Source organism: Leuciscus leuciscus (genome assembly GCF_965113295.1).
Source record: "Leuciscus leuciscus genome assembly, chromosome: 9".
NCBI classification, from domain to species: Eukaryota; Metazoa; Chordata; class Actinopteri; order Cypriniformes; family Leuciscidae; genus Leuciscus; species Leuciscus leuciscus.
The window spans coordinates 19,464,100-19,482,875 of NC_138733.1; the positions used below are offsets into that span (position 1 = coordinate 19,464,100).

General features: G+C 36.9%; 2 protein-coding genes across 6 annotated transcripts in view; both read left to right on the forward strand.

Annotated features, from left to right (window-relative positions):
• Positions 1 to 612: 612 nt before the first annotated feature.
• tlcd5a (TLC domain containing 5a) lies at positions 613 to 6,785 on the forward strand. Of its 3 annotated transcripts, none has more exons than XM_082179021.1 (3): positions 613 to 1,002; positions 4,001 to 4,211; positions 5,363 to 6,785. In XM_082179021.1, the coding sequence occupies exons 2-3, from the start codon at positions 4,016 to 4,018 to the stop codon at positions 5,893 to 5,895; spliced, it is 729 nt and encodes a 242-aa protein (XP_082035147.1). In that variant the 5' UTR covers positions 613 to 1,002; positions 4,001 to 4,015; the 3' UTR covers positions 5,896 to 6,785. The 3 variants fall into 3 exon arrangements, with proteins under 3 accessions (XP_082035147.1, XP_082035148.1, XP_082035149.1); XM_082179022.1 differs by having other exon boundaries at positions 613 to 986; XM_082179023.1 differs by lacking the exon at positions 613 to 1,002 and adding an exon at positions 1,014 to 3,918.
• A 943-nt stretch (positions 6,786 to 7,728) lies between these two features.
• arhgef12a (Rho guanine nucleotide exchange factor (GEF) 12a) overlaps positions 7,729 to 18,776 on the forward strand; it is a 45,966-nt gene continuing 34,918 nt past the window's right edge. Inside the window, exons 1-2 of one of the 3 annotated variants that reach the window (XM_082179373.1) lie at positions 7,729 to 8,328; positions 8,889 to 9,052. In XM_082179373.1, the coding sequence (XP_082035499.1) occupies positions 9,021 to 9,052 (32 nt within the window). In that variant the 5' untranslated portion in view covers positions 7,729 to 8,328; positions 8,889 to 9,020. The remainder of the gene's footprint in view (positions 8,329 to 8,888; positions 9,053 to 18,776) is intronic. The other 2 variants (XM_082179372.1, XM_082179374.1) reach the window with 2 other exon arrangements.

Consider the following 18,776-nt stretch of genomic DNA (forward strand, 5'->3'; position numbering starts at 1 on the left):
TGCATGTAATGAGTCTATATATTAGTTTCACCTTTTAAGTCGAATTACTGTAAATGAACTTTTGCACGATATTCTAATTTTTCGAGTTTCACCTGTAGGTTGTTCTAAACCTGTATGAACTTAAGTTATTTCTTCTGCTGAACACAAATGTTTTTTTCTTCTTCTCTGTACTATGGAAGTCAATGGGGTCCAGCAACTGTTTGGTTAACATTTTTCTAAATATTTTCCTTTGTTCAACACAAGAAAGAACCTTAATGCAGGTTTAGAAAAGCTTAAGGGTGAGTAAATAATGACAGAAATTTATTTTTGGGTGAACTATCCCTTTAAGCTCAAAGTAACCATATAGTTACCGCCAAAATACTTCTAAAGTTCTACTACAGACATTGTTATTACTTATAATCGTCAAACTGTGGAAATTTGCTATCAGCAGCAGGCACTTCATAAAAATTAAAATCGCAGAAACACTGTTTGAATCAAATCCAATGCTGTTTTTCAACGGCTCTGCTGTACACGACGGCGTTTTGCTTCGGGTTGTTGGGCAAACTTTCAGTTTTCCCCCCCTCCGTTTGGCACAAAACACTATTAGGCCTAATTCGTAGTCATCCAGTGTGAAATGTTGACTACAAACAATGAGGTTTCCGTCGTCAACGGCTCTGGTTGTGAGGGACGCTTCTCTCTCTTTCGCGTTCCATACCAACAGAGGTCGCCCTGCTGTAGGGATGTGCCTTACTCTTTGTTGTCATCCTCGCTGTTGTCCAGTCGCTGAGTGACTGGGTGGCTGAAATGTGCCTTTTGTTTGTGTGGTGATCTGCGTACCATCTCCAAGAAGACGATGCCGGAGCTGAACACTGAGATCCCTCAATGCCTCGTGTCGGGTCCGCTGCGTCTCTTCTGTACGTGATGCTGAAGCGGGAGGCACGGAGGAAGACAGCATCCATGCTGAGCACTCAATAACTGTCCGGCCTGTCAATGAACATGCTATTGAGGTGACTATTTTAAGAGGTATATACATTTTTCCTGTTTTAAAAACAGATTTAATTTCATGGCTACACGTTTAACCTGCTTTTAATTTAATTAACCTCATCCAACCCACAGCTCAGAAGATTATCTTAAGACTGGGTCCATCAGTAATCTACTGCGAGCAAATAATCTTAAAGGGATAGTTCACTCAAAAATGAAAATTCTGTCATCATTTACTCACCCTCAAGTTGTGCCAAACCTGTATGAGTTTCTTTCTTCTGCTGAAAACAAAAGAAGATATTTTGAAAAATATGGGTAACTAACCAAACAGTTGTGGGGAACCATTGACTTCCATAGTATGGAAAAAAAATACTATGGAAGTCAATAGGGCCCAACAACTCTTTGGTTACAAACGTTCTTCAAAATATCTTAATTTGTGTTCAGAACAAAGACATTCATACAGGTTTGGAGCAACTTGAGGGTGAGTAAATGATAGAATTTTCTTTTTTGGGTGAACTATCCCTTTAAGATCTTTCTGTGATGATTATTCCAATTTACTCTTATATTTATGAACTTTATTAATTAATTTATTTTACATTTGAAAAGTGCGATTACATTGGACATTTCTATTTATTGAACTGACTTTTTGGTACCATAACTCTAAGGAATTTAACTATTGTTAACGATTCTACTAATACGTTTGAGAAAAACATTTGGAAATAAGTATATTGTATATTTCAACACACAACAGATAGGGAAGACCGGGTAGTGTTGTAACATGGGGTCAGTAGTAACACTGTCAGTTTGACAAGTTAGAAAAGATCTGTGGTGATGACATCAATATCATACACTCGCGTCACCTTTTCGAGCTCACAGGAGAAGTGGCATGTGACTGTGAGCAACACTGTAGATTTTATTACCAAAAAACAGATTTTCAGGAAGGAAAGTAAAAACAAATTTAGCCTTAGCCTAGCCTAGCAACCATTGCATTATCGATACAATTATTTAACTTACATAACCTAAATTATAGCCATTTCTCTTGTTTAATTTGATGTTTTGCGTTCATGCTAAATCTAAGCTATGGATGTTTGGGGTGGGGATAGTTGTAACAGTTCATTTAATATGTTACAACCCCTTATGATGATTCCAAGTATCCATCAGGTATCAATCCATCAGGAGTCCAGGTATCAAACACATCCTCTGTTTTTTTTTGTTGCGCATCAAGAGATTTATGTGGTAAATATGTTTTCGTTGTAGTTTATGCGCATGTCTTCTTATCAGATTATCAGATTAAACATTATCCGCCTCAATTGAGCGCATGTTTTTCTGTGCACATTTTTAGAATTTATGCTCATCTTGGCATTTTAATCCAGCAGTTTTTATGTGATATCGCAAAAGTGGGTGGCAACACAGCCAGCGACTGAATGTGACAGGAATACAGTACAGACACAGCAGTTGTTTTTGTGCTAAATTTTTGTGCCAAGAGGAATACAATATGTTTTTTGTATTCCAACTTTTTTCAAAAGTGATTATTCTTTGTTCTTCAGTAACATTCTTGCATTAATTTCAGCAAATCATCTCTCATTGTTACATCCATTCCCAGCCTGTGTTACAAATCACCCCAGTAGGGGGGAAGGTTGTAACAACAGAACTCTTTGTGTTTGACATTAACTCACACAATCTGTGATTGTGTAGTACAGTCCAAGTGAGTTTTATCTGTAGTAGACAAATGTGGCTACCATGTGTCAAATTTTGAGAGATCTAGCACAAACAACAACCACAACCTGTTACTGATGCTCAAACAAAAAACTGTTACTACCATCCCTGGTCTCCCCCTACAAGAAATCAGAAATACATCTTATTTTACTTTATTATTTAGAAGCGGTATTAATGCAATGTAATAATAATTCCTAATATCATATAAAAAATAATAAACACAAAATTGGTAACACTTTATTTTAATGTGTCCCTGTTACAGTGTAATTATACATTTAAGTACTGACTAATAATAACAATTAACAACATGTACTTACTATAGGGTTAGGGTAGGTTGCATGTAATTATGCCAAATAGTTATTACTATAGTAAAATACATGTAACGTGTAACAAGGATACAATAAAATAAAGTGTTAACCACATATTTCATTAATTCTTTTATTTAGTTTTATCTATTTTTATGTTTTTGATTCACTAAAAGCAACCAGTTAATATGATTTAATGAAAAGGAGCAATTGATACATTTATTTTTAATAAAAAAAAGTATTATTTTATTGTATTTTTTATTGAACTTGTTATGAATAAGAATAACAGCCCGTTCACATCAATGATGATAACTATAATGATAAAGATATAGTAAAATTGTTCTAAATATATAAAGAATCCACATCACAACTAACGATTACAGCATAGAGAAACGATATCATTGGATAATTTTTTTTTTCAGCTGATGAACGATAAAACATTGACTGCCAATCAGAATCCATCCTGCTTTAAAGAGCTTGAGACTTTAAAGAGGCAGACGACAAAACTGCAGTTCACTTATATGAGACAGAACGTTATCGTGCATTGGTGTGGATGCTAACATAGTTATTGTTGTAGTTGTCTTTATAGTTACCATTCTTGGTGCGAACGTGGCTTAAAAACCCTTTCTCCTTTCTCAAACCTATACATACATCAATATCCTGATAAAATAACTTAATATTGACATAGTTCAATGCTTCACATCCGAGGTTTGGACAACATTTGGATAAAGAGCTGTGGATAAGGTTGCCACAGTTACTTTTGGTCTAGTTATGACACACCCAGATGCAAGCCAGACTCTAGTATTTCTCAACTGTTAATGTGAAATCCACCGATACCCCTTCAGACATACTCGAGTGGTTTTAGCGCTTATTCCACATCAGAATCAAAGGGAAAGTGCCATTTTTATACAGTCACTTAAGTGTTGTGGTGCTTCAAGTAAGTACTTTCATGAATGCATGCATTCAATCTAACATGATAAAGTGTTTTCTGAATGTGACAGCTCATTGTATTTGATTAGGTTCACAGAATAAAGATGTCGCCGTTGATGCTGGGAGTCGGAGTGTGCTTAGCTGGGTGGATTGCTCTTTATGCTTTGCTGTGCTATGCAAATGGCACTTGTGGCTATGAATGGAACTGTCGGCTTGTTACACTATTCCATGGCATCCTTGCAGTCTGTATAACTGCTTACATTGGATACATAGATGGACCGTGGCCTTTCACCAACCCAGGCAAGATGTACCAAATGTTAATCTATTTAATAGGGGTGTGCGGCTGTTTAATGCAGCTCAGAGGTGGCATAAATGCATTTATACTGCAATTACAATTGTATACATAATTTTGAATATTAAAATATATGGTTAAAAAACTAATTATACTATAAGTATGACACTAAAACCATCAATAGGTGCTGCAAGTCATTCGCTGCGTCTGAAATCGCTTACTATAGATACAGAATTGGATGAAGAACTTAATTTTCGACCGTTAAAGTCGGCATGAAACGGAAGTAGCGAAGATCTTTTCTTCTTCCCTATTGTGATGTATATCCGAGTGAAACAGCTTATCGAACAAGAAAAAATGCAGGGCGGGACTTAATTTCTTCATGGGGAATTGATTGGATGGTTGTGGTTTGCTATTGGTTGATCTCAGGTTGTCCCGCCCTCACGCCAGTAAACACATCATCAGAGAAGAGGAGAGATGTCACTGCAAGAGGGAGGGGAAGTTATTTTGATTAAAGATTACTTTATTTAAAAAAAAATTAATAATGTCAGTCATCCAGTTACTTTGCACCTACTGTTGAATTTGGACAGACTACTCTTTTCACATACTGTTTTTTGACTAGGGAAGTAGGTACTTTATATTCGTTCTTAATGAGTGAGCCATTGAATCATTCAGTCAACCGAATCGTTCAAATGGCTGATTCATTACAAAACAAAGCAAGTAACTGTTAATGAATGGGTCATTGAATCATTTATTCAACCAATTTGTTCAAAAACACAGATTCAGTAACAAAAAAGCTTGCAGTTCTGCTGTGGCTTGTTTGAAACTATTTTCGTTGGTGAATTCGAACAAAAACAGACAATATTGTGTATAAAATGTGACTCACTTAATATTAGCATTTTGTTTACTGAATTATTATTATTATATTATTATTAAATAAATCCAATATCACATTTGCAGTTGAGCTGATATTTGGCTTGTTTTTGTTTGATTGAAGTGAAATGCTCGATAATGTTAGCTTGCACATTGTTAAAACAACAATTACGATATTAGTATAGAAAAAACATATCGCACACCCCTAATATATTATGTTTATATTAACATTGCTGTATTGTCTTTTTTTCATGGCAAATTCTCATATTTTCCTGTATATCATCTGCAGGTACAAAGAACACGGCTCTGCAGATCACCGCTATGGTGATCAGTCTGGGCTACTTTATCTTTGACATGGCCTGGTGTGTGTACTTCCGCACTGAGGGCCTGGTGATGCTCGCTCACCACACCATGAGCATCCTGGGTATTATGCTCACTCTCTGGCTGGGGGAGTCGGGCATCGAGTCTTGTGCCGTGCTGTTTGGCAGCGAGATCACGAACCCCCTCCTCCAGACGCGTTGGTTCTTGAAACACTCTGGCCGCTACAACAGCTTACTGGGAGACGTGGTGGACGTTCTGTTCGTTCTGCTGTTTGTATTCATGCGCATTTTCGTCGGCGCCAAAATGCTGTACTGTGAGCTGATCTCTCCGAACCCCAAGTTCATCATTAAGCTTGGCGGCGTGGCCATGTATGCGCTGTCCTGGGTGTTCATGGCTGACATCGGGCCTTTCGCATACCGCAAATCCCTGGTCAAATACCGGCACTGGATGAATCGTCACAGGATGGCAGAGGTCAACGGGCAGGACGTGAAGAGAGACTGAAAGATCTCTTAGATGCAGCCTGCAGATTGGCCTCTCGTTTCTAACATTGGAGAGAAGAATGAGAATCAGCATTACAGCTAATAAATCTCTGCCGCTAATAGATGTTTACATATTTTTTAAAAAGGATATCAGCCATTAAAGTTCACTTCTGGCTGGTAATATACACATGGGAAAACCCATGCTGTATCAGAGCCCTTAAAAGTTTTTTATTTGCCATTATGATTAACACAAAATTCTTACAATCAAATCTAATGTGATATATTTGTACTCATAAGTGTTTAAAATGTTAAGTACTGGAAATATTTGATATTTTTGTAATTAGGAACTACTTGTGATACATTTTAATTAGTTATGCACATTCTTTACCATTAAACTTTTAGTATGTGCAAATGTTCAGAAATGGTCATGAAACTCTACTAAATGTTTCTGGAAGATTACTGAATGCTTTGTGTGTGATTAATGACTTGAATGTAAAAGTAAATCCAAAAAGTCTTGTTATTGAAATGTAACCATTTTTAAATTGTGAAGTTGAGTGATGACATATGGTGAATTGATCACACCAGTTGATAAAATCAATAAACATCATCATCATCTTTGCAAATCAGTTTTAGTTATTAATGTATTTTGGGTGTTGTCTCATTCCACGTCAGATTGAACATCATAACTAAAGCTACGTTCACACTGCAAGCCTTAAAATATGTTGAAATCGAGTGTAATTGTTTCATAGATAAAGGAGTTCAGATTGGTGGATAGTTTTAGCACTGTAACTAATAACTCGGTAACTAATATACCTTAGTGGCAAGAATCGTAATTCTGACTGACAAGACATTTCTTTTTGTACAGATCTACTAGCCTAACTTGAAAAATACATTTAGAGGCCATACAGAAATTCATAAATTCTGAATCAAAAATCATTAAGATATTTATGGAGTTTAATAACAAAAATGCCTAGGTGGTGTCACTGCCTAGAGATTGAAAAAAGAAAAAAGTCGAATTAAAAAAACTTTGATTTTTGTGTGATTTGGCATGATGTTTTATTATTTATTTTAAAAAGCAGTAAAGCAGTTTAGTTTTATAACATTAAAATTAATGTTTTAACCTTTTTTTATTAAAGTGTTTTTTGTTTTGTTTAGGTAGAAATCTTAGTAACTCTAAGAAATCATCTTGAGATTCATTTCACTTAATTCACTTAATTTTTGGGGGGAAATAAGTACATTTACGTGTATTTTAAACAGTGTCTTCTTCATTTTATTATTACAAAACAAAATCCATAATGCATGTAAAAGGTCCAACTCAAGTAGACTAAAAAAGCGTCCATAACGCGTTGCAATTTTGCGAACGTCCACCAAGTGGCAAAGTAACATAATAGTTGAAGCACTCTTGGGCTTGAAGTTAATCTAATTTAACCAGTGACTGGCTCACATTTTCCAACGGAATAATACTCATTTAGCCAGCTGTAAATACGAAAATTCAAGACTTTTCCTAAAAACCCATAATATCACGGAAAATGGGCGAAAAGTGAACGCCTTGTCCGAGTCTCACACAAATGTTCCATTCAAATTATATACGTTTGAGCGTCTTTATGAACAAAATACAAAAACGTCTACACTCAAAGCCATCCAAAACTACACCAAGTCATTTATCTGTCACAGACTCTCTTCTTTTTTAAGCATTTAATTAGAGTTTGGTTGAATCTCCGCGAAGAAGCAACTTTGAATCACCATCATCACTTTCATAACACTGACTGTTTCTCAAATTCTAGTGAGCCTGACTACTTGTACAACATTTTTGTGTACGTTCCGACTCAGCTCAGCAGAGTGAGCGCGCGCGAGCTCGGTTGAATCGGAAATGCTGTCCATGCAGGCTCACTCTCTCACTAGGGTTTGAGACACAGCCCCGCGGGAGACACGGCAGCAGCACATCTCAACTTTCCCCAGTTTGATGGATCGGAACCTACAACCTCTAACTGATTTTTAACGTGGATGGACCATTGCTTTCATTCGAGCTCGGTATCATTTCTAAAAGCATGCGGGGATACCCATGTGAACTTTATCGAGTGGTTTTGTTTATTTTGATGCTGAAGTGATTTCGTCGCCGCTCCATAGAAACTCTCCGCGAGTGACACGTGTATGAGCCCGTGCATTTTTTTCCCTGTCTGGGTGACTGTGGGATCGGTGTGGATGCCGCCGGCTGTTTGTTATTGTTGTTGGGAAAATAGCGCGTCTCAGTTTTGGAGTGGACGTTATTAGGCTGCTGTTAGCTTTAGCATAGCAAAGGCCTTGTCTCGTTTTGCAGTACGAGTATCAAACTGCTGTTGTGTTGGCTGTGGACAGCATTAGGAAACTCCAAAGTGAATAAATTTCCACAGCAGTGCAACTTCGAGCAGTAGGAAGTGTTTCGACTTCACCTGGGAGCTCCTGCTGAAATACGAAGGTAAATTTACAGCTGCACAATAACGAAAAAACACCAATTCTGAGAGTTATATTTTGGTTAAATTATTAAGCTGAACTGTAACGTTACAAGCCTCCTGACTGACTTGCTATAGCCTACTGTTAAACCTAACAAGATAATAATACGTTTTGTATTTATAGAACATATTTTATGTTTTATTTATGTTAATTTCAAGTATATTAGATGTAACGTTAGAGTTAATATTGTTGTTTTTATGAACCTTTTTTTTTTTAATATTTGTAAACAGCACCACCTCTGGATGAACCAAATGTTATTTGAGTTACTGAGTTATCAAATAATTTCAGTTATTTGGTGTTGGAAAATATCATGCTCATGCATATTGTTTATGTGCAAATTTTTTTACTTTTAAAGTTTTTAAAACGTATTACATACTTTTATGTTGTCTATCATATAATGGCATAAGTGTATGGACTTTTGGATGTGTTTTGAATATGATAGTCTGGAATCATTTGGATTGAATTGCGGTTTTGGTGAACTGCATGCAATCTTTTATAATACATTTTCTGTTTTTTTCTAATTAGAGAACCTCCTGGTCAACACAACAGAATACGGATGCAACAGCCTCATGCAACATCAGAAACCGATGCTTCTCCTGATGCATCTGAAAATGACTATAGGATATAGGACGAATAACAGCTAAAAACAAAAGCCCAATGAGTGACACACGGTCCACAGTCATTGACAGGTATGTATGAGTTATGTTCGTGTTATGTGGACAAACTTGCTTCTGGTCTGATCCTACCATATACTTAAAGGTACAATATTTAAGAATTTTGTATCAAAATATCCAAAAACCACTTGCACAGTGTTATATATTTATTTCAGTCGTGTACTTCCATTATGTTAATAATGTTTCCAAGAATTTGTAAATTCAGAGAAATTCTCAATTTTAAAAAGTGCCGTCCCTGTTCACTTGTCGCCTTTCAATGACGTAATATCCGTGTTATACCTGGTTTCCGCTTGTACTGCCATAGTAACCTACCCTGGTAATCCAGAGTTCTTGCGAGAGTACAAGTTGAATTTGCTCAGCGAGTTACTCTGGTGTCGAGTAATGATGCTCATTATATATGCCCCTCTATCTGAGCTGCACCAATCACATCGGGTTATCTGATATAGGCGGGCCAGAGGCGAGATGACGACAGCGCTGCGACGTCGAAGTCATTAGTAAACATTGCAAGATGGCTATGGATGAACACCATTTGTTTGAAACGGCTTTGGCCGCTACAATGAAATATTTCGACTTTTTCTCTAAAAGAGGATCAGAAGACGGCGCTCGAATCGTTTCTTTGCAAGAAGGGCGTTTTTGCTGTTTTGCCGACCGGATACGGTAAGAGTCTAATCTACCAGTTAGCTCTGCTGGTAGCTAAGCAATAACTTGTTGTGATTGGTCGTAGTGTTATCCAATCGCGTGCTGTGAGATTTTCAAATGCATGCCTTGTGCCGCACTTCGAGCTTGCCGATTTTCATTAGTTGACGCCAGACCATTAATCTTTTAGATTTAGGTCTGGATTTCCAGGCTAATAGTAACCATGGCGACAGACGTGGACAAATGCGTAGTGCGTAATGTCTAGCGGCACTCTGTTGTTGTTTCGTTCAAACATTATGGACCATGGCAAGCAGACTTTGGGACAAAAGGAGAAATAAAACGAGGATCAATATCAGCGTTTTCGATATGCCGAGAGCTCCACATCCGCGACTAACTTGGACTTGACAGAGCTTCACATGTAACGACTTGACAGGGACGGCGCTCTTGCGTGTACTTTATTAGACAGGTGATGAAATGTTAGAATATGATTATGATCAGTATGTTATTCTAATGTTGATCTAGCTTCCTGCTAGTCTCATATAGCAAACAAACTAACACATAGAATAACATTATAACTTTCAACACACTCAAATGCTGTTTAGTATGATAATGTAACGTTAGACCAAATGAAACAGCGCTGTGTTACCTCACAAGTTTCATTCGTCTATTAAACTGAGCTGCGTGAGTAGTAATTCAGCACTTGCGGGTAGTTCGGTAGAATTCAATGTCCTTATTCCTTTATATCCGCGGGACTCGTGTGTGTCGCTGATATCCGTCTCTCATTAGCAATCGCGACCTACTTCATACCACAGTCCTGTTAAAAAACATGAATGTTTTCACTCGTCCAAAAACATTATTAGATGCATCAGCATGACAGCAAGTCCCATTATTCCGCTTATCACTGCGTCATCAACCTACGCCTTTGTTATTGTAAGAGGTTAGCGACCCCTAGCTGTGATTTTTTTTTTTTTTTTTACATATTGTAGCTTTAAGTGGACACCTTTATGTTTTTATGAAATCTCTGAATAATGAACTGTGTTGGTCAGCATTGAGCTTTTATTCGGTTTAGTCTTGTATTTATGTGTGTGATGTTGGTCATCAAGCCTGTTTCTTGACCAGGTTTGTGCTTTACTTCCAATTTTGAGAAGTCAGTTTCCATTGGCAAGTCAATGAATATATGAGAATTTGGATGCACTTTAACATGTTATTAGGTTTGCTGGTGTGAAGTATAAATACATTCACGGACATGTTGCATCTGCCATGTTGACATTGTTTTTTGACCCGTTTGTCTTTTGACCTATCAGCAGTGAATATTCAAGTTAACAAATGCAATTTAACCATGATGTGCAGCTTTCTTGGTACCTATAGCACTTGAAAAGAGCCATTTACTATAGCTTACAGTTCTCTGAGTGTCAACTTTATTTGACTTTGACAGCTCCTGTGGCATTATGGGAAAGTTTCCACTGGTTGAAGAAGACTTTTGAATCTCAGCAGATACAATAGTTCTGTGTTTTTCCACTTACTTTTTTGAATAGTAATACCTCATATTCGGACATATTCAGTTCAGGACAGGTACTGCTGTTTGCATACTAGTAGGAAACTACACATAACATGACCTGTGTTATTTTAGTATTATTTATATACTTTTATAGGTATTTCTTAATATTTTTATTTGCCTTTTTAAAAATATATTTTCAGTTTTCATTTTAATTTTAGTTTAAGTTATAGTCATTTTGTTATGTGCTTCTGTCATTTGTATTAATTTGTAAAAAATATGTTTTGCCCCCCCCCCCTTCCCCCCGATTTTAATACTTCAACTTATTTTATTTTATTTCAGTTAGTTTCAAAGGCAACATTTCATTTATTTCAGCCTTATTTAAAAAAAATAAAATGTTTTAATACTTTTAGTTGTATGAACAATAATGACAGACCTGAACTGCTTTTTTTGTGCATGTTATTTTTCTCTACAAGTACTATTTAGTACTACCTTTTATTGTTGATTGTTCTGTCATTGTTGGCTTCGAAGTTCGTATGCTTGTGTGAGCTATGCTGCCATCTTGAATTGTCCATCAACCAATAACATGCTTATGTTTGGTGTTGTTTGGTTTTATCCTGTCATGTTGTTGCTTACAGCACAACTCGTATCTCGTATCTCAAATGTGTTTGAAACTCGTATCTCAAATGTGATCCAAACTGTCTCTGATCTCATTTTAGAGGCCAAATGTGGCCATTCAACAATAAGCCTAAAACATTTTCAGTTAGTGGCAGAGTTGATCATTTCATATAGACAAGAAATTCAAGAGAAAACCACTGTAACACTGAATTGTATTTCCTTCGATTTTCATTACTGCAAACCTCTCAACTGGTTCAAAGTGTTATGCGCTACTTTATTATTGCTTTTTAGACCATTACATAAATCAAGGGAGAAGTCTTGTCTAACTTCATCATACTGTTATTTGCTATTGATTGGATTCAGACTTTCTGTTTTGTATAAGTGTTTAGTGGAAACCAAGCCATGGGAAAGTTCAATAAATGTATCAATAACCTCTATTTGTCCAGTACTCGCATACTATTCACTCATGATGGCTGAAAAAAGTCAGTCAGAGAGTGTTTTCTAATGGTAAACTTGGCCATTCGAGCAGCTCTCACAGGTCTTTGCCACTGACGTCACTGTGGAACAGCAGACTGGTTGTCTGTCTGGGCATCTCCATGATGACAGATGTGCTTTCAGTGTTGCAGGGATTGAAACATGAGTGATAGAAGTTAACTCTGAGGGAGAGGCTTGCTTGTAAGGTTTTGTTGATATGATTGGTTTTCCTCTCATCTGTTATCACTGAGAGGAATAACTCGGTAACACTTTTTTTCTCTCTCGCAATTCTCACTATAACTCGCAGTTGCAAGTTTATATCACAATTCTGAGAACAAAAGTCAGAATATCAAGTTTATATCTCGCGATTCTGATTTCTCTTATACTGATTTCTTCTATAGACTGATACTGCAGAACTGCCACTTTCTGCCACCAGGTAGGCTCCGCCCACAAAACATGTCATAGCTGTTTGCAAACACCCAAGTGGTCTATGCATCTTTTGTTACTGCCAGCCTTGTGGTTATGCCAGTTCAATGTCATTTGTTGTTTCTTTGTGTCTTGACATCATTCGCTTTCACCCATACACTGCAGAATGACATGTAACCCATAACAGGATATCCTGCAAGCAGATTGGTTAACAGCTTTTCAAGTGTGTGAACCGATTGTTTTTACCTAGACATCATCTCATATAGCATTTAGAATTGAAGCAGCAGTTTATTGTAAATCAGCTTGTCATAGTAAAGCTTTACAGCACATTGAATGTACGTGCCCTCAAGTTTTTATTTAATGTAAAAAAACAAAACAAATTGAAAATTGAAACTATTATCATTCATTCATTTGGAATGGCAATCTTGACAACATTTTATAATAGGTAAAAATGAGATATTTCATATCATATAATATAGATGGCATGCAATGATAATGTATATTATTAAATCAGGTTGATTACATAAAAAAAAAAAAAAACTAAATCAAAAATATTTATATATATATATATATATATATATATAATATATTTTTTGTAAGTTTTACAGTCCCCAGCCACTAAAGTCATTACAAATGATTATATTGAATTAAACACTGCTGAAATTGTGTGACAGAATAAGTTTTGTTCCTCTTTTTCACACTCAGGGGGATTAACGTTGAAACGTGTTTCCTGTTCATCAATGATAAGCAGAGAGGAGCTTAATATCCAAGTTGCTTCAAATAGCCGTGCTGCTGAGCTGTGATGCATTGCTTCACTAATGATATTTCAACACTCTAATATTTGAAACCGTACCATCGTTAATACATTCTGAAATTAAATGCGTGTAATGTTCGTTATGACTGTAGCTGTAGAGCTGTGAATTTCTGATTTTTGCATGGAGAGAAAGAAAGACTTGGGCATTGCAAAATTATCTTTGGACAATAAACAATCAGCCCAGTTTTCAGTTGTATTGTGCTCGCTGGCTGCATGCAACAATGATCATACAACAGAACATTCTGTTCAAACCTCTCGATTGGGGTGGTTCTTTTTTAATGAACAAGTGGAACCAATCAGACTAATTGAGCACAGACCTCTTCAGTCTGAATAATTAACTAAATTGGACAGAAAAGCACATACCTGTACACATTACATAGAACAAGTGGTAGGTCTATTAGTTTGCATTTACACTATAAGACTTAATGCACATCTATTTTGACATCCAGTATCAGATTGTTTTGTCTCGTCTGTTGCTATGTTTAGATCACTGCCAATCATGGCAGTTTTGGATTCAACCATGCATTTAAATACAGTTTACATTTTTTGTTTACACGAAAAACAAGCGCTGTTTAGCGGATTCTGATTAACTTGATCACTTGTGTTCGCACGCTCAACAGATATGTCAGTGATTGGCTAATGATCAACGCTTCAAAAACAAGTTGTAAATAGAAATCTTTGAAAGAGCGCTTACACAGATATACACAGGAGTGTTTGAAAGCAACTTTTGACTTTTTAGTTTAGGCTTTTATTCACATTTAAACACTGATCAGCGAACATAAACAGAAGCTCAACTGAACCTGCTTGACGTGCAAGACCAAACCTCATTGGTTCTAGTGGAAGCTCAAACGTGCTGCATATATATATATATATATATAATTGTGCTTTCGCCCCTCCTTAAAAGCCTACGTCCAAATCAGTCAAATCATGTAACGTGATTGTCGAAACATGCAGTCTACTGCGGGACATGCTTTATTTTAAAAAGAGTTATTAAAAGCACATTTAACTGTGAAAGAGACTGATCCTCACACGCTTTCTGTGTGTGTGCTGCGAGACGAAGCTGAACAAGGACGACTAAAGTATACATGGGGTTTCAGGCAGTCAAATATAAACAAAAATATGTAAAAATGTCCATCTTGGCGAGTATTTACATAAAGGTTTTTTTAATAAGAATCAATGTATATTTAATTCCTACAGACTATGCAGTATTTTAAAGTTTAACTCAGGGTTTAATGACTATTTTACAACTGATTGTTTAATGCAATATTGTGTTGTAAATTATGCAGATAAGTCCATAAGCTTGTTCCAGTCTGGATATTCTCGATAGTACATCTAAAAATTGGGAAGATCATGATTCATATCGTGGTTGTTTGTTATAAGATTGTGTGTATGTGTATATATATATGACATTACAGGGCTCCCTTAAATCTCAGATTTTCAGTCCATTATTTGTAAGCACCGAACCGGTTGGCCCACTCTAGGTTTAGATCATAGTGTCAACACAAGGGTTGTGTTCTCCTGACACACGCCCAGTTCTTTCTGCTTTCTGCAATACATTGATTCACGGTCAGGTTTCATGAAGCAGTTTGCTGATGTTTTGAGCACAATATTGTTGTGTGCTCATTCTTGTGGCCTGAGTGGCTGACAGACGCTCTCACTGGAGTGTAAATGAAGAGTGGAGTGGGCCGGCCTCACACCCTGCTGCCACTTTGGCATGCACACAACAGCAACTCCTCCTCCTCTCCGGTGCTCTTTCTGCACCAGATCTGTCTCAGTAAAGATCACCAGCCCCTGCTGAGTCACAACAATGTCTGACACCCCCGTTCTTCCCCCTTCCCCTCTGTTCTCCCCTGCCCCCTCCAGCTCCAGACAAATGGGCCTTTCACTACAACACGGGGCCACACCTATACTCACCTTTACCTTGGGTGAAGCAGCTGAAAGTCTCAGAAACACACCTAGTTACTCCGTTGTCAGACGTAAATATGAGCACGTAAGCTTAGCTTCAGGTGAGTCATCTGTCTTGTCAAAGTGCTCATTGTGATTTTGGCTGTGCTGCCTTGTCTTACACCCTCCTGAGCTGAAATGAGGGAATTGGTTTCTTTTAGTCTTGATGGATTGCATGGAAATCCTGCAGTTTGCAGCTTGACAAAGATGTTTGAGTACTTGAAGTCAGATTTGGACATGTATACCAGTTTTGCCCAATGGAAACTCAAAAAAAAAATGCAGAAAATCATAGTTGGGAGAAAGGCTAGCCTCTGCGGGGTAGATATTCTGGTTTCTGGAAAAAGTATCTCAGTTGACAGTCGTGAAGCCCAGACCGCACTGTGAAATCAACTGAAAGTCTATGAATAGCAGTAACTCAGAGATCACGGCATGAAGATAGCCATGAATGCACATTTTGTGTTACAAAATGAGTCCCTTTGAGAGAGTAACTTATATTGCGTCAACTGGCAAGAACTGTGATCGTGTTTCACATGGCCATTAAAGTAATTATTAATAAGTATGGGCAAGTTATCCCTAAGGTTCAGGTATGGTGTTTTTAATTTGTTTTCAACACCCAATTATTACAGTCAACACCCTTGAAATTTAAGTCAGGTGTTTTTCTTTTTAGCTTAAAACCACGTTTGGTTGTTGTGGCCTTCAGTTAAAGATCATATCCCAGCTGAATGATGACAGGAATTGCCTGATGATGGGTCTTGTTTCGAATGAGCTGTTAGCATACAAATTAGCATAACTGCTTTGATAGTGATATCATGTGCTGCAAATACTTTGCAACCCACAAGGTTCAAATGTCATAAAAGAAAGCAAATATTTTGTCACTTTGGGCAGATAGTGTTTGCACATAATTATTGAGTGGAGTGGACACATGGAAATGATGAGTGGTGCTATTGTGACAGCTTTTGCTAACTTTTTGTAGTAGACGCAGTACTTTGAACAGTCGGCATAAAGTCAGGGGCACATTGCAACTTATTCTGACCAAGAACCAATTTAAACCAAGGGTTTTGAATTTGGGGTCTGGAGAATAGAGGATATTGATATTTGTTTTGTGTGAATGTTTCTACAGCGCTACTCCTTGCCATCACCACCTTGTCTTGCATCCTTTAGGTTGGGTTTATAAGCAAAATTGCCTGTAACAGATATTTCACTTGATTTAACAGTATTCTAATAGAATGTAATAATGCTTTAAATGTTAAATAAAGTACATATTTCTTACATTTTTTTTATGTCTTTACTATAATGATATAAAAGTCTCCTTTTTTTGCAAACATGTTGTCTTATAATATGTTTATTTTTTTACAGTTTATATAGTTATATAGTTGCCATTGCCACAGTATTTTAGGAAGGGCTAATATAGACAGCATGTGGCTGTCTGACTGAAATCAAACCACCAAAGATTAGTTTTATTTTGTAATGTTTCATATTGTGCCAATGACATGAATGCTACCACAATAATAGTCCAATGTGCAAAAATAGTCTTCACATGGTCTTCCATTGTTGGCATACAGATACCTGAAACAGTACTTATTTCACAAGCAAATATGCTACCTTGGTTATGGCTTCAAAATATTGAATATCTTTTAAAGATTCAATGATATTAACTGTGTAAACTTTGCCAAATCAATTCTGATTACATTTACATTTATGCATTTGGCAGACGCTTTTATCCAAAGCGACTTACATTGCATTTCAAGGTACACATTTACATTCTTATCAGTTCTTTACTGGTAAACAATCTTTGTTTCCTGACAGATGTAATTAAACTATATACCCTAACTCCTGAATGATGTTTAATGGCCAGCCAATCAGATGGATGCATTATACAGTACAACATGCTTTAGATGTTCCAAGAAAGGGAGACTCACCCTATATTAGTGTTTTTGTTACCTTAACAGATGTCAATAGAGTTAGTAAAATGAGTTTTTCCGAGCAGTACTGCAAATGGCAGCCGAGTTTGGAGAGCTCTTTCACAGGGTTTGTTTGAACATAGATTCCCCTATACGACAGTGAATGGGAAATGTGGAGCTGCAGCCAAAAGCCCTCTGGCTGCTGAGAAGGGGAGGGACATTGACCGGGGGGTTGCAGTGTGGTGATGTTCATGTTAATGCTTATGAACGCTTGCCGATACCAAAACGTAGTAAAAGTGCAAGTCTATCCAATGGTGTGATGCAAGAAGAGATTTGTGGCTGCTCAGCATGACATTTAAGCAACCCGCTAGTGTTATTTTCAACATAACCATTTTCAAAATGAACATCTAATAATCTCTATTCCCTATGCCATATATGTCTGATATATTCCTTTTCCCTTTGCAGTCTTGGCTTATGCAATCCCTGGCCTTCTGTGCCAAGTGGAGACCAGACTGCTGTGCTGTATTTTCTCCGGTGCATTAAGCTGTGACTGAAAAGTGTGGGGAGAGAGAGACGACTGCCTCTCTGCAGAAAGCGATTGGATATGATTTATTCGCCTGTCCTTTTCTCCCTCACGCTGTGTGGACGCTTAAATCTTATGTATTTTCTGGGGCAGCGTGGAAAGGCGGGCACACTGGGCCGAGATTAATCCTGTGTGCTGCGTGATTCACTGCTGTGAGATGGCATGACAGTTGGCTGCAGGATTAACACGGCTCTGATGCACTAAAATATTCATTTTCTTTTCAGACATTCAGGAGTATTAAAGGAAAATACAGGCTAAATACAAATTAAAGGGATTGTCCAGCCAAAAATGAAAATTCTGTCATTTACTCACCCTCATTTTTTTTCCAAAACAGTAGAACTTTCTATCTTCTGTGGAATACAAAAGATGATATTTTGAAAAATTTACCTCACTGGAAAATCATTTTATCTAATTTATTTATTTATTTATTTAAATTTTATCTTTTTATTATATTGAGCGATACATGTTGCCTGTAGCAAGGACCGTTCTAAACTATTTTTATTTATTTATTTTATTTAGTGGTACAGTTTTCATAACCCTGCCTCGAGCAAAGACCATTTTCAAAATGAATTTAATTTAAAAATATATTTATCTTATTTACTTTAGTTATTATTTATTTAATTCTGGGAAAGTCACTTCAGAAAGTCACTTTTCACTTCAGTGCTGCTTCTTCATGAGCATAACACATTAAATCACTGTTGCCCCACTAACATACTCTAGCCATCACAAGCTTTGCTGCTAGAATTAAGAATTTCTAATATATAATAAATCTGAATGTATATGTAGTCAGAGGCTTGGGCTAATTAATATTAATTAATGGTGTCTGCAGTGTTTTGTTTGGGGTGCTT